We start from the raw sequence: 16,371 nt of genomic DNA on the forward strand, positions 1-16,371 counted from the left end.
TGTTCAACACTGTGATGTTGTACTAGCAACATATTAAATAAACCATTGAGTTATAAACATGTTAGAAACCTGTTAAAACATGCTAGCAATTCTTAGCTAAGTGCTAAAGCATGCTAATGCAATGAAACAGGAAGTTGTTGTTACTCAAGAAGGCAATGTCCAATCTGCCCCAAACTTCACACGTTTGATAAGAGTCCTGCCCTGAACACATTTACATGACACTTTTCAGTTATAGTAATAGCGCCACCTACTGGCAACAGGAAGTGACATGTTCAACACTGTGATGTTGTACTAGCAACATATTAAATAAACCATTGAGTTATAAACATGTTAGAAACATGTTAAAACATGCTAGCAATTCTTAGCTAAGTGCTAAAGCATGCTAATGCAATGAAACAGGAAGTTGTTGTTACTCAAGAAGGCAATGTCCAATCTGCCCCAAACTTCACACGTTTGATAAGAGTCCTGCCCTGAACACATTTACATGACACTTTTCAGTTATAGTAATAGCGCCACCTACTGGCAACAGGAAGTGACATGTTCAACACTGTGATGTTGTACTAGCAAGATATTAAATAAACCATTGAGTTATAAACATGTTAGAAACATGTTAAAACATGCTAGCAATTCTTAGCTAAGTGCTAAAGCATGCTAATGCAATGAAACAGGAAGTTGTTGTTACTCAAGAAGGCAATGTCCAATCGGCCCCAAACTTCACACGTTTGATAAGAGTCCTGCCCTGAACACATCTACATGACACTTTTCAGTTATAGTAATAGCGCCACCTACTGGCAACAGGAAGTGACATGGTTAACACTGTGATGCAGTACTAGCAACATATTAAATATGCCATTGAGCAATAAACATGTTAGAAACATGTTAAAACATGCTAGCAATTCTTAGCTAAGTGCTAAAGCATGCTAATGCAATGAAAGAGGAAGTTGTTGTTACTCAAGAAGGCAATGTCCAATCTGCCCCAAACTTCACACGTTTGATAAGAGTTCTGTCCTGAACACATCTACATGACACTTTTCAGTTATAGTAATAGCGCCACCTACTGGCAACAGGAAATTACATGTTTAACACTGTGATGCATTACTAGCAACATATTAAATATGCCATTGAGTTATATACATGTTAGAAACATGTTAAAACATGCTAGCAATTCTTAGCTAAGTGCTAAAGCACGCTAATGCAATGAAACGGGAAGTTGTTGTTACTGAAGAAGGCAATGTCAAATCTGCCCCAAACTTCACACGTTTGATAAGAGTCCTGCCCTGAACACATCTACATGACAATTTTAAGTTAAAGTAAATGCGCCACCTACTGTCGACAGGAAGTGACACGTTTTAAACTGTGATGCATTGCTAGCGACATATTTAATATGCCATTGAGTTCTAAACATGCTAGAAACATGCTAAAACATGCTAGCAACACTTATCTGAGTGATAACGCATGCTATTATCCCCATAATAAAGGACATTTTTGTAACTGACTTTGACATACTCCTATATTTACCTACTTAAATGCACAATGCCCACCGTGCTCTGTCTTCCTAAATCCACCGGGTGGCGGTTGGCACGGGTGCGAGGGCCCTTTCATCGCTGCTTGCAGCTTTAATTATTATTATTAGGGCCCGAGCACCGATGGTGTGAGGACCCTCTTGGAATTGCTCTGTTTATTATTATTATTATTATTATTATTATTATTATTCTTCTCCGCATTTAATCGCATTTTTGAGGGCCTAAACATGCACGAAAACTCACGAAAATTTGCACACGCGTCAGAACCGGCGAAAATTGACATCTGATATGCGTTTCAGAATTGGGCGGGGCAAAATGGCTCGATAGCGCCACCTATAAATGTTCAACGGAGTGCGCCTCCTGCTACGTTTCACGTACGTGTACGAAATTCGGTACATACATGTAATGACCCAATACCTACAAAAAAGTCTCTTGGAGCATAGCCTTAAACACAACAGGAAGTCAGCCATTTTGAACTTCCTCTCTGATTTTTGTGCAGTTTTTGCCATTTTCAGGCCTCGTACTTTAACGAACTCCTCCTACAGTTTTAATCTGATCATCTTCAAATTTGGTGAGTGTAATCTTAAGGCTTTTGCGACGTTAAATTGCGAAGATCTTGAGTTTTCGTCGAAGGGCGTGTCCTCGGCGGCCTGACAAATTTTGATGTTTCGCCATGAAACAGGAAGTTGCTGTAACTCAGGCATTGAATGTCCAATCTGCCCCAAACTTCACACGTTTGATAAGCGTTCTGTCCTGAACACATGACCATGCTCAAATTCAGTTACAGTCATAGCGCCACCTGCTGGCAACAGGAAGTGACATGTTTAACACTGTTTTGGACTCCTAATAATTTATAAAAGATTGCCAGCAAGTGCTAAACTTGTTAACAACATACTAGAAACATGCTAAAACATGCTAGCAAACATTAGCTAAGTGCTAAAGCATGCTATTACTGCAATTAAACAGGAAGTTGCTGTAACTCAGGCATTGAATGCCCAATCTGCCCCAAACTTCACACGTTTGATAAGAGTTCTGCCCTGAACACATTTACATGAGAATATTCAGTTACAGTCATAGCGCCACCTGCTGGCAACAGGAAGTGACATGTTTAACACTGTTTTGGACTCCTAATAACATATACAAAATTGCCAGCAAGTGCTAAACATGTTAACAACATACTAGAAACATGCTAAAACATGCTAGCAAACATTAGCTAAGTGCTAAAGCATGCTATTATTGCAATTAAATAGGAATTTGCTGTAACTCAGGCATTGAATGCCCAATCTGCCCCAAACTTCACACGTTTGATAAGAGTTCTGGTCTGAACACATTTACATGAGAATATTTAGTTATAGTAATAGCGCCACCTATTGGCAACTGGAAGTGACATGTTTAACACTGCAATGCATTACTAGCAACATATTAAATATGCCATTGAGTTATATACATGTTAGAAACATGTTAAAACATGCTAGCAATTCTTAGCTAAGTGCTAAAGCACGCTAATGCAATGAAACGGGAAGTTGTTGTTACTCAAGAAGGCAATGTCCAATCTGCCCCAAACTTCACACGTTTGATAAGAGTCCTGCCCTGAACACATCTACATGACACTTTTCAGTTATAGAATAGCGCCACCTACTGGCAACAGGAAGTGACATGTTTAACACTGCAATGCATTACTAGCAACATATTAAATATGCCATTGAGTTATATACATGTTAGAAACATGTTAAAACATGCTAGCAATTCTTAGCTAAGTGCTAAAGCACGCTAATGCAATGAAAGAGGAAGTTGTTGTTACTAAAGAAGGCAATGTCCAATCTGCCCCAAACTTCACACGTTTGATAAGAGTCCTGCCCTGAACACATCTACATGACACTTTTCAGTTATAGTAATAGCGCCACCTACTGGCAACAGGAAGTGACATGGTTAACACTGTGATGCTGTACTAGCAACATATTAAATATGCCATTGAGTTATATACATGTTAGAAACATGTTAAAACATGCTAGCAATTCTTAGCTAAGTGCTAATGCATGCTAATGCAATGAAAGAGGAAGTTGTTGTTACTAAAGAAGGCAATGTCCAATCTGCCCCAAACTTCACACGTTTGATAAGAGTCCTGTCCTGAACACATCTACATGACACTTTTCAGTTATAGTAATAGCGCCACCTACTGGCAACAGGAAGTGACATGTTTAACACTGCGATGCATTACTAGCAACATATTAAATATGCCATTGAGTTATATACATGTTAGAAACATGTTAAAACATGCTAGCAATTCTTAGCTAAGTGCTAAAGCACGCTAATGCAATGAAACGGGAAGTTGTTGTTACTGAAGAAGGCAATGTCAAATCTGCCCCAAACTTCACACGTTTGATAAGAGTCCTGCCCTGAACACATCTACATGACAATTTTAAGTTAAAGTAATAGCGCCACCTACTGTCGACAGGAAGTGACACGTTTTACACTGTGATGCATTACTAGCGACATATTTAATATGCCATTGAATTCTAAACATGCTAAAACATGCTAGCAACACTTATCTGAGTTATAACGCATGCTATTATCCCCATAATAAAAGGACATTTTTTGTAACTGACTTTGACATACTCCTCCTATTTTTACCTACTTAAATGCACATTGCCCACCGTGCTCTGTCTTACTAAAGCCACCGGGTGGCGGTGGCACGGGTGCGAGGGCCCTTTCATCGCTGCTTGCAGCTTTAATTAGGGCCCGAGCACCGATGGTGCGAGGACACTATTGGAATTGCTCTGTTTATTATTATTATTATTATTATTATTATTATTATTATTATTATTATTTTCCGCATTTGATCGCATTTTTGAGGGCCTAAACATGCACGAAAACTCACGAAAATTTGCACACGCGTCAGAACTGGCGAAAATTGACATCTGATATGCGTTTCAGAATTGGGCGGGGTAAAATGGCTCGATAGCGCCACCTATAAAGGTTCAACGGAGTGCGCCTCCCGCTACGTTTCACGTACGTGTACGAAATTCGGTACATACATGTAATGACCCAATACCTACAAAAAAGTCTCTTGGAGCATAGCCTTAAACACAACAGGAAGTCAGCCATTTTGAACTTCCTCTCTGATTTTTGTGCAGTTTTTGGCATTTTCAGGCCTCGTACTTTAACAAACTCCTCCTACAGTTTTAATCTGATCATCTTCAAATTTGGTGAGTGTAATCTTAAGGCCTTTGCGACGTTAAATTGCGAAGATCTAGAGTTTTCGTCGAAGGGCGTGTCCTCGGCGGCCTGACAAATTTTGATGTTTCGCCATGAAACAGGAAGTTGCTTTAACTAAGGCAAACAATGTCCAATCTGCCCCAAACTTCACACGTTTGATAAGCGTTCTGTCCTGAACACATGACCATGCTCAAATTCAGTTACAGTCATAGCGCCACCTGCTGGCAACAGGAAGTGACATGTTTAACACCGTTTTGGACTCCTAATTAACATATACAAAATTGCCAGCAAGTGCTAAACATGTTAACACCATACTAGAAACATGCTAAAACATGCTAGCAAACATTAGCTAAGTGCTAAAGCATGCTATTACTGCAATTAAATAGGAATTTGCTGTAACTCAGGCATTGAATGCCCAATCTGCCCCAAACTTCACACGTTTGATAAGAGTTCTGTCCTGAACACATTTACATGAGAATATTCAGTTATAGTAATAGCGCCACCTATTGGCAACAGGAAGTGACATGTTTAACACTGTGATGCTGTACTAGCAACATATTAAATAAACCATTGAGTTATAAACATGTTAGAAACATGTTAAAACATGCTAGCAATTCTTAGCTAAGTGCTAAAGCATGCTAATGCAATGAAACAGGAAGTTGTTGTTACTCAAGTAGGCAATGTCCAATCTGCCCCAAACTTCACAGGTTTGATAAGAGTCCTGCCCTGAACACATCTACATGAGAATAATCAGTTAGAGTAATAGCGCCACCTGCTGGCAACAGGAAGTGTCATGTTTAACACCATTTTGGACTCCTAATAACATATAAAAAATTGCCAGCAAGTGCTGAACATGTTAACAACACACGGGAACCATGCTAAAACATGCTAACAAACATTAGCTAAGTGCTAAAGCATGCTATTCCTGCAATTAAATAGGAATTTGCTGTCAGGCATTGAATGTTCAATTTGCCCCAATTTCACACGTTTGATAAGAGTTCTGCCCTGAACACATCTACATGACACTTTTCAGTTATAGTAATAGCGCCACCTACTGGCAACAGGAAGTGACATGGTTAACACTGTGATGCAGTACTAGCAACATATTAAATATGCCATTGAGTAATAAACATGTTAGAAACCTGTTAAAACATGCTAGCAATTCTTAGCTAAGTGCTAAAGCATGCTAATGCAATGAAACGGGAAGTTATTGTTACTGAAGAAGACAATGTCCAATCTGCCCCAAACTTCACATGTTTGATAAGAGTCCTGCCCTGAACACATCTACATGACAATTTTAAGTTAAAGTAATAGCGCCACCTACTGTCGACAGGAAGTGACACGTTTTAAACTGTGATGCATTGCTAGCGACATATTTAATATGCCATTGAGTTCTAAACATGCTAGAAACATGCTAAAACATGCTAGCAACACTTATCTGAGTGATAACGCATGCTATTATACCCATGATAAAGGACATTTTTGTAACTGACTTTGACATACTACTCCTATTTTTACCTACTTAAATGCACATTGCCCACCGTGCTCTGTCTTCCTAAAGCCACCGGGTGGCGGTGGCACGGGTGCGAGGGCCCTTTCATCGCTGCTTGCAGCTTTAATTATTATTATTATTATTCTTCTCCGCATTTAATCGCATTTTTGAGGGCCTAAACATGCACGAAAACTCACGAAAATTTGCACACGCGTCAGAACCGGCGAAAATTGACATCTGATATGCGTTTCAGAATTGGGCGGGGCAAAATGGCTCGATAGCGCCACCTATAAATGTTCAACGGAGTGCGCCTCCCGCTACGTTTCACGTACGTGTACGAAATTCGGTACATACATGTAATGACCCAATACCTACAAAAAAGTCTCTTGGAGCATAGCCTTAAACACAACAGGAAGTCAGCCATTTTGAACTTCCTCTCTGATTTTTGTGCAGTTTTTGCCATTTTCAGGCCTCGTACTTTAACGAACTCCTCCTACAGTTTTAATCTGATCATCTTCAAATTTGGTGAGTGTAATCTTAAGGCCTTTGCGACGTTAAATTGCGAAGATCTTGAGTTTTCGTCGAAGGGCGTGTCCTCGGCGGCCTGACAAATTTTGATGTTTCGCCATGAAACAGGAAGTTGCTGTAACTCAGGCATTGAATGTCCAATCTGCCCCAAACTTCACACGTTTGATAAGAGTTCTGTCCTGAACACATGACCATGCTCAAATTCAGTTACAGTCATAGCGCCACCTGCTGGCAACAGGAAGTGACATGTTTAACACTGTTTTGGACTCCTAACAACATATAAAAAATTGCCAGCAAGTGCTTAACATGTTAACAACATACTAGAAACATGCTAAAACATGCTAGCAAACATTAGCTAAGTGCTTAAGCATGCTATTACTGAAATTAAACAGGAAGTTGCTGTAACTCAGGCAAACAATGTCCAATCTGCCCCAAACTTCACACGTTTGATAAGAGTTCTGCCCTGAACACATTTACATGAGAATATTCAGTTACAGTCATAGCGCCACCTGCTGGCAACAGGAAGTGACATGTTTAACACTGTTTTCGACTCCTAATAACATATACAAAATTGCCAGCAAGTGCTAAACATGTTAACAACATACTAGAAACATGCTAAAACATGCTAGCAAACATTAGCTAAGTGCTAAAGCATGCTATTATTGCAATTAAATAGGAATTTGCTGTAACTCAGGCATTGAATGCCCAATCTGCCCCAAACTTCACACGTTTGATAAGAGTTCTGGTCTGAACACATTTACATGAGAATATTTAGTTATAGTAATAGCGCCACCTATTGGCAACAGGAAGTGACATGTTTAACACTGTGATGCTGTACTAGCAACATATTAAATAAACCATTGAGTTATAAACATGTTAGAAACCTGTTAAAACATGCTAGCAATTCTTAGCTAAGTGCTAAAGCATGCTAATGCAATGAAACAGGAAGTTGTTGTTACTCAAGTAGGCAATGTCCAATCTGCCCCAAACTTCACACGTTTGATAAGAGTCCTGCCCTGAACACATCTACATGACACTTTTCAGTTATAGAATAGCGCCACCTACTGGCAACAGGAAGTGACATGTTTAACACTGCAATGCATTACTAGCAACATATTAAATATGCCATTGAGTTATATACATGTTAGAAACATGTTAAAACATGCTAGCAATTCTTAGCTAAGTGCTAAAGCACGCTAATGCAATGAAACGGGAAGTTGTTGTTACTGAAGAAGGCAATGTCCAATCTGCCCCAAACTTCACACGTTTGATAAGAGTCCTGCCCTGAACACATCTACATGACAATTTTAAGTTAAAGTAATAGCGCCACCTACTGTCAACAGGAAGTGACACGTTTTAAACTGTGATGCATTGCTAGCGACATATTTAATATGCCATTGAGTTCTAAACATGCTAGAAACATGCTAAAACATGCTAGCAACACTTATCTGAGTGATAACGCATGCTATTATCCCCATAATAAAGGACATTTTTGTAACTGACTTTGACATACTCCTATATTTACCTACTTAAATGCACAATGCCCACCGTGCTCTGTCTTCCTAAATCCACCGGGTGGCGGTTGGCACGGGTGCGAGGGCCCTTTCATCGCTGCTTGCAGCTTTAATTATTATTATTATTATTATTTTCCGCATTCAATCGCATTTTTGAGGGCCTAAACATGCACGAAAACTCACGAAAATTTGCACACGCGTCAGAACTGGCGAAAATTGACATCTGATATGCGTTTCAGAATTGGGCGGGGTAAAATGGCTCGATAGCGCCACCTATAAAGGTTCAACGGAGTGCGCCTACCGCTACGTTTCACGTACGTGTACGAAATTCGGTACATACATGTAATGACCCAATACCTACAAAAAAGTCTCTTGGAGCATAGCCTTAAACACAACAGGAAGTCAGCCATTTTGAACTTCCTCTCTGATTTTTGTGCAGTTTTTGCCATTTTCAGGCCTCGTACTTTAACGAACTCCTCCTACAGTTTAAATCTGATCATCTTCAAATTTGGTGAGTGTAATCTTAAGGCCTTTGCGACGTTAAATTGCGAAGATCTAGAGTTTTCGTCGAAGGGCGTGTCCTCGGCGGCCTGACAAATTTTGATGTTTCGCCATGAAACAGGAAGTTGCTGTAACTCAGGCAAACAATGTCCAATCTGCCCCAAACTTCACATGTTTGATAAGCGTTCTGTCCTGAACACATGACCATGCTCAAATTCAGTTACAGTCATAGCGCCACCTGCTGGCAACAGGAAGTGACATGTTTAACACTGTTTTGGACTCCTAATAACATATAAAAAATTGCCAGCAAGTGCTTAACATGTTAACAACATACTAAAAACATGCTAAAACATGCTAGCAAACATTAGCTAAGTGCTAAAGCATGCTATTACTGCAATTAAATAGGAATTTGCTGTAACTCAGGCATTGGATGTCCAATCTGCCCCAAACTTCACACGTTTGATAAGCGTTCTGTCCTGAACACATGGCCATGCTCAAATTCAGTTACAGTCATAGCGCCACCTGCTGGCAACAGGAAGTGACATGTTTAACACTGTTTTGGACTTCTAATAACATACAAAAAAGTGCCAGCAAGTGTTAAACATGTTAACAACATACTAGAAACATGCTAAAACATGCTAGCAAACATTAGCTAGGTGCTAAATCATGCTATTAATGCAATTAAATAGGAATTTGCTGTAACTCAGGCATTGGATGTTTAATCTGCCCCAAACTTCACACGGTTGAATATTCTCATGTTTAACACATTTACATGAGAATATTCAGTTATAGTAATAGCGCCACCTACTGGCAACAGGAAATGACATGTTTAACACTGTGATGCTGTACTAGCAACATATTAAATATGCCATTGAGTTATAAACATGTTAGAAACCTGTTAAAACATGCTAGCAATTCTTAGCTAAGTGCTAAAGCATGCTAATGCAATGAAAGAGGAAGTTGTTGTTACTAAAGAAGGCAATGTCCAATCTTTCCCAAACTTTACACGTTTGATAAGAGTCCTGCCCTGAACACATCTACATGACACTTTTCAGTTATAGTAATAGCGCCACCTACTGGCAACAGGAAGTGACATGTTTAACACTGTGATACAGTACTAGCAACATATTAAATATGCCATTGAGTTATATACATGTTAGAAACATGTTAAAACATGCTAGCAATTCTTAGCTAAGTGCTAAAGCACGCTAATGCAATGAAACAGGAAGTTGGTGTTACTGAAGAAGGCAATGTCCAATCTTTCCCAAACTTTACACGTTTGATAAGAGTCCTGCACTGAACACATCTACATGACAATTTTAAGTTAAAGTAATAGCGCCACCTACTGTCGACAGGAAGTGACACGTTTTACACTGTGATGCATTACTAGCGACATATTTAATATGCCATTGAGTTCTAAACATGCTAGAAACATGCTAAAACATGCTAGCAACACTTATCTGATTTATAACGCATGCTATTATCCCCATAATCAAGGACATTTTTGTAACTGACTTTGACATACTCCTCTTATTTTTACCTACTTAAATGCACATTGCCCACCGTGCTCTGTCTTCCTAAAGCCACCGGGTGGCGGTGGCACGGGTGCGAGGGCCCTTTCATCGCTGCTTGCAGCTTTAATTAATTATGAAGCTCAATTCCTCTATTTTTTTACATATAGAATACCTTTGCTGTCATCTAACACTCTTAAGTTAATCTTTAAAAATACTAATAATTTAAGAACACCGTTAAATGTAATCCTTAGCTGATCTCAAAATAAATATCCATTTTTCATGCTGTTCATTATAATGTTGTGATTCCTAAATTAGCCTTTACAATTATTGATTTTAATTGTTATAATAAATTAATTCTGGCATAACTCATTCCAGATGTCTTTCCTTGTGTGTATCTGTATGTTTGTGTGTGTGGAGCAGGTTCCCAGACTCTTTGGAGCGGGACGACATTGCTTTGTATTTTCAAACAGCTGATCTGGCGGAAGCTCTGGCTCTACCTGGATATAACGTAGAGAGGCTGGGTATACCGTACATACCCCAGGTTACAGGTAAACACATACTATTCTGTACTATACAAAATGGAGATGTTATCTGATTTAATATCTAATAATTAATCTTAAGTCAGGTCATCTTTATTTATATTGTGCTTTATACAATACAGATTGTGTCAAAGCAGCTTTACAGTGATAAACAGGAATATAATGATCAATTCTGCTGTAAAGCAGCTCTAAAAGAGACAATCGTGTGTTTATTCAGTTGAAGTCAGCTCAGAGTTGATTCATCTCAGTTCAATAACTGTGTGAAGTTCATCAGTTGTAATATTATTATTAAGATACCAAATTAAATGCTAATTAACGCTATATTAACACTTTTTTTTCATAATCGTTTATCATGGATTTGATAAAAGATTAAGGTTTATTTCTAAAGCACATTTAAAAACAGCCACAGGCCGACCAAAGCGTTGTACAATAAAAGCATAAGGGTGCACAATAAATGAGCATCATAAAATTAGAATCACCATAAGAACCAGATAGATCTATACATTAAAAGCCAAGGGAAAAGATGAGTTTTAAGACAGGAATTGAACTCCGATAGAGTGGAAGCCGTTCTAATGTGATTTGGTAAGTTATTCCAAAGAGAGGGACCCGCCACTAATATAACATTTACCCCTCAAATCAAATCGCTGTGGGTAAAATTGTCCCGTCCTGTTTTTTTTTTCACAGCGGAAATGTCATATCATGAAAATAAAGTGGTTGTGAATCCAATTTCATACTAGTTGCGTCCCAAATTACACACTATAACCTAGGCACTTATACTCTATGTACTTATGCACTATGTACTCATCTGTGTAGTGTACAAATTTTGTACAAAAGGTTATTTTGTCATTGAACATCGGAGTCTGATGCCTTTCCCCCCTCCACTACGTAATTAAAGGGGTGGTATAATGCCCTTTTCACAAGATGTAAGTCTCTGATGTCCCCAGAGTGTGTATGTGAAGTTTTAGCTCAAAATATTTATATTTATAAATAAATATAAATATATATTTTTGTCACTTTTTGAGGGTGAGCAAAAACGCGCCGGTTTTGTGTCTGTCCCTTTAAATGCAAATGAGCTGCTGCACAGAGGGCGGAGCTTCAACAGCTTGTGTCCCGAACATTTCTAAAACTTTTAGCCTTTAAATGTTCAAACCGGAGTCAGACAAAGACTCAAGATGAAATGACAACATGTAGACAACTCTGAATGGTTAGTTGATGAATTTATGTAGCTTATGTGTAGATATCTTCTAGTCATTGATTATCATATTCTGTCATGATAATCTATAAATCGTGTTCCGGGGGCAGGGTTTATGTAAATTTTAGGGTTTGTGATGTCACTAACCCGTGAGGAATGTCGTGTAGTCCCTACCAGCCGTTTGTTGTAGTCCTTAAAAAACTATTTCTTTAAAAAAAAATATCTCCCTTTGCTTTGAACTTTGAGCTTCGTGACTTTACAGATGTTGTTTATGCTCAAACAGCAACATTACACACTAACTAAAGTTAGAAAAGTTAAATCATAATCAACCACCCCTTTAAAGTTGTGACAGTGGAGTGCATGAAGTGTCCAACATTCCACACTTCGTTTTCCCCCCCCCGTTAATTTAGTGCATCATCCAGTTATTTAAAGTGCACTTTTTCTTTTTAGAATTTTCAGTGTGAACACACTACTCGTACTATTTATACTTAAAAACGTCATAGAAGTGTGCATAAGTACGTGAATTGGGACGCACCTACGGTCTTTAAACAGTTACCTAAAGCAGAAATACACTGTGTGACTTTTGCCCAGATTTGCAGTTTTTTGGCTAGATGCTGAAAGTCAGAGCCAGCCTGCAGATAGAAAATCTGCAGTGTATTATGGGCACAGACTCTTCTTTTAGCTCCAGACTTTCACTGCAACAGTAGGCAAGTACCTGGATGACCTACTACTTCTGTCGAGATTCTGAAGTGCGCATTTGATGGACGCTTTACTATCCCATGAGGCCACGATAGAGGATTTTTGAATGGAGGCGGAGCAACCCATCATATGTCACATGACAATGACATCATGGTGGATGTAGTACTTCCAAATTTCATTCATACTATATAGAAAGTATTTTTTTAATGGTTGCGAAGTAAGTTTCAAACCAAATGTAGTGCCTACTATACAGTATGCAATTTTAGGACGCACCACATGATTCCGTCCAGTTGGAGAATAATAAAACAGGTTTGATATTTTGAGCCGATTTTAGAACACATTGTTTTCATTCGTCACGTGTCTCTTAAAAGAAGAGGTGCGTTTCTGAGTTTGTTGTGTTTGGAACGACCTGAAAGTTTGGTAGTGTGTGAGATCCTCAGTTGTTTAGTGTATGATGCCCAGTTTTTCTCTGTTACTATTTACAAAGTGAGCAAGTATATGATGCCTAGTGCTTTAAAATCTGTTCAGATTTTTAAAGTTGTGTAATGTGTACAGCCAGGAATCTGGTGCTACAATCAATCACCAAGTCCCTCGCAACAGCAATGCTCACAATTAAACCTCTGAAATAATAGTTTTACTGCTAATACTAACTTCTGAATTCACCTGCTTCTTCCACTTTTGCCTTTTCTCTGCCTGTGTGTGTTTGCACTGCAGTCCTGTACACGGTAGGAAAGATTCTGCACAGATGCAAACAGGCATCCAGAGGTACTGTCATTGAGTTAGTGAGGTCACCTGTCCGTGTGTGGATAGTAAGAATATGTAGTTAGTTTCTCCCCAGTTCAACTGTAAGTTTACCACAGCTGCAGATGTAGACCTCCCATCCTCCGTAACAGATTTCCAGTAGCTCCTGAATGTGGTGTCGAATAGCGGGGTGAAGTATAAGTGCGATTGTGTCATGTGATGAATCAGTCCTGTTTAACTGATTTGGTGTTTTGTATGCTGCTGTCGTCTGGACTGTGTTACTGGTAGGTTACAGAGAGACACGCACCAGTTCTAGCTCACAGTTTAGAAGCTTGGGTCTCGGGGAGAGTGCTGATGAAGCATCGTTTGACATTTTATTGACCTTTTTGGACCTCACTTTCTTCCAATCACAGTAGACCTGCTGCATTCGAGAAACAACTTTGAGTTGAGGGTTTATTTTACCCATAAATATATGGTCAAAGATTCCTATTTTTTTTCACATTTTATATGCGGAAAATAGACTAAAAGTATGTGCTAATAAATATTTAGTATTAATATTACAATTCATTATTATTAATCTAAAATCAATACATTATATTTTATATTTGTATAATTGTTTACTTAAAATTATATATAAAAAAGAGGTGTGTGTGTGTGTGTGTGTGTGTGTGTGTGTGTGTGTGTGTGTGTGTGTGTGTGTGTGTGTGTGTGTGTGTGTGTGTGTGTGTGTGTGTGTGTGTGTGTGTGTGTGTGTGTGTGTGTGTGTGTGTGTGTGTGTGTGTGTGTGTGTGTGTGTGTGTGTGTGTGTGTGTGTGTGTGTGTGTGTGTGTGTGTGTGTGTGTGTGTGTACACCTATAATACACCTTTTTATTGTAAGGTGTATTTTTATTTATTATAAACCTATAATAAATTTAAAAAGTATATATGTTCGTTCTCATATTATGTAGTTGTAATGAGGATAAAAAAAAGAAACGTGCAAGGAATCTTTTGATGGAATGTGAGTGCGTATATAGTTTTCTGAAATGAGATGGTTATGGAGTTTGTTTACTTCTGATGTGTGACATCAGCACTCTCGCCCTGAAACTCTTACTTTTACTCATGAATTATTCTTTTGAAACTTATGTTGCTGTGATTTCTGTCTTTGTTTGAGTGATTTGCATTTTCTTGTGTTTAATAATGCTTTCATGCTGCTTTGCCTGAACATTACATTCATTAAACATGAGTAGGCAGTGAGAAAAGTGAGGGAAATTCACCTCCCCTCATGAATAAGAGGCTAATTAAACCCATATGTCATAGATGCGGATACTGGGTTTAGTTTAGCACAAATCAAGGCCGAATCCGTGCATGATCAGAAATATTTGAGTCCTCAAAGCTTCGACTATTTATACATCACTGATTTCTGACCCACAGATGAAGACCGGCTGCCCCGTAGGAGTATTGTCGACACTATTTCTCTCCAAGTTGACATCATTTCCATCAACTTACCTGATCAGGTACACTGGTCATAAACATAAATGAACACAATTTAAACACGCTTGAATAATTTTTAAGAATTAGACTAAAGAACATATTTTTGTGTTTATCCTATAGTCTCAGCTTGCAGAGGAAATCACCTTTGAGACCCTAAAGAAGGCCATCGGTATGTGTGAATCAGTATCTTCTCAGTGTTGGTGTGTGTGTGTGTTTATATGTGTGTTAGTGTCTGATGTCGCGCCATCTCTCTCAGATACCACTGGTCTGGAGGAACAGGAAAGGGAGAGGAGACGGCAGGTGATGGAAAAGTTCCAGAAAGCTCCGTTTGAGGAGATAGCAGCCCACTGCGAGTCCAAGGTACAGCGTGTGTGTGATCTGCCGATCGGTCTTTCAGCCTCTTTACTTTTAAAACAAAACTAGGGATGCACCAATATGGACATTTTGGCTGATATGATAACTGATAATTATTTATTGTGCTCATATATATATATATATAGCCAAGTATAAAACTCATCAAGTTAGTGTTTTATCATATTTGGTTAATTTTTATTCCAAAATAATAACTAAAGGTAGTAACAACTTAATATATTTTATTTGTAAGCTGATGTTCAGCTGTTCTTTTTAATAGTCAACTTATTTTCGGATCATCGATCATCGATCTTGGTAAACACTGTCTGTCAGACACGGAGATGTACCTTTAATTTCACCAGATTGTTTGCTCACTGAAAACCCCCAGTCATCGTGTGTTCAGACCATTTCCAGTTTGATTTTGACGTGGCATAAAGGGGTGATAGTGGCTGAGCTGTTTACTCTTTAAGTAGTCTTCTCGTTAATTTCATAATTTTGTTCATTCAGACTGATTCGCGAACGCAGAGCATGCATGAAAACAAGAGACGGGATTTATCGCGTGAACCAATCATAATCATAGTGCAATAAAGGCATTGCCATGCTTTAGGGGGTCTGTTAAAACTCAATGGGCTCAGAGAGAGAGACATGACATCCCGCTGTAACTTTACCTGCGGGTGTCGCTGGACAGTGTTACTTTAGCAAAACGAGTGATTTAGACATTTTTTTGAATTATATTTTTGTAATATGGATTATTTTCTTAGGGGCATCGCCTCCTCTGAGGAAATGCCCCTGATATATGTATATATTTATAAGCCATTTTTTTCATACAGTACAAGTGAAATCCTGGCAACATGCAAAAAATATAGGGCCATTTCTGTAAGATTGTGCATATAAACACACTCATTGTGTTGTGGTAATTAGGAACCCATGATGCAGTATTTGAACATTCCTCTGTGTGTGTTTTCAGGCCAACATGCTGCATGATCGCTTGGCTCAGATATTTGAACTCACCATTCGGTAAGTTGACTTTTGAGAGTTTTCATAGTTGGAAAAGGAAGGTGTTAGTATGTTTAGCAAATATTTTTCAGTGT

At 38.7% G+C, this 16,371-nt stretch overlaps 1 protein-coding gene across 2 annotated transcripts in view; it reads left to right on the plus strand.

Annotated features, from left to right (window-relative positions):
* efr3a (EFR3 homolog A) overlaps positions 1-16,371 on the plus strand; it is a 58,734-nt gene that overhangs the window by 39,710 nt on the left and 2,653 nt on the right. Inside the window, exons 19-24 of one of the 2 annotated variants that reach the window (XM_079613670.1) lie at positions 10,709-10,836; positions 13,433-13,483; positions 14,876-14,952; positions 15,050-15,098; positions 15,186-15,289; positions 16,248-16,297. In XM_079613670.1, the coding sequence (XP_079469796.1) occupies positions 10,709-10,836; positions 13,433-13,483; positions 14,876-14,952; positions 15,050-15,098; positions 15,186-15,289; positions 16,248-16,297 (459 nt within the window). Of the gene's footprint in view, positions 1-10,708; positions 10,837-13,432; positions 13,484-14,869; positions 14,953-15,049; positions 15,099-15,185; positions 15,290-16,247; positions 16,298-16,371 lie in introns of both variants that reach the window. The other variant, XM_079613671.1, reaches the window with a different exon arrangement.

The sequence above is a fragment of the Phoxinus phoxinus genome (genome assembly GCF_949152265.1).
Source record: "Phoxinus phoxinus genome assembly, chromosome: 5".
Classification (NCBI taxonomy): Eukaryota; Metazoa; Chordata; class Actinopteri; order Cypriniformes; family Leuciscidae; genus Phoxinus; species Phoxinus phoxinus.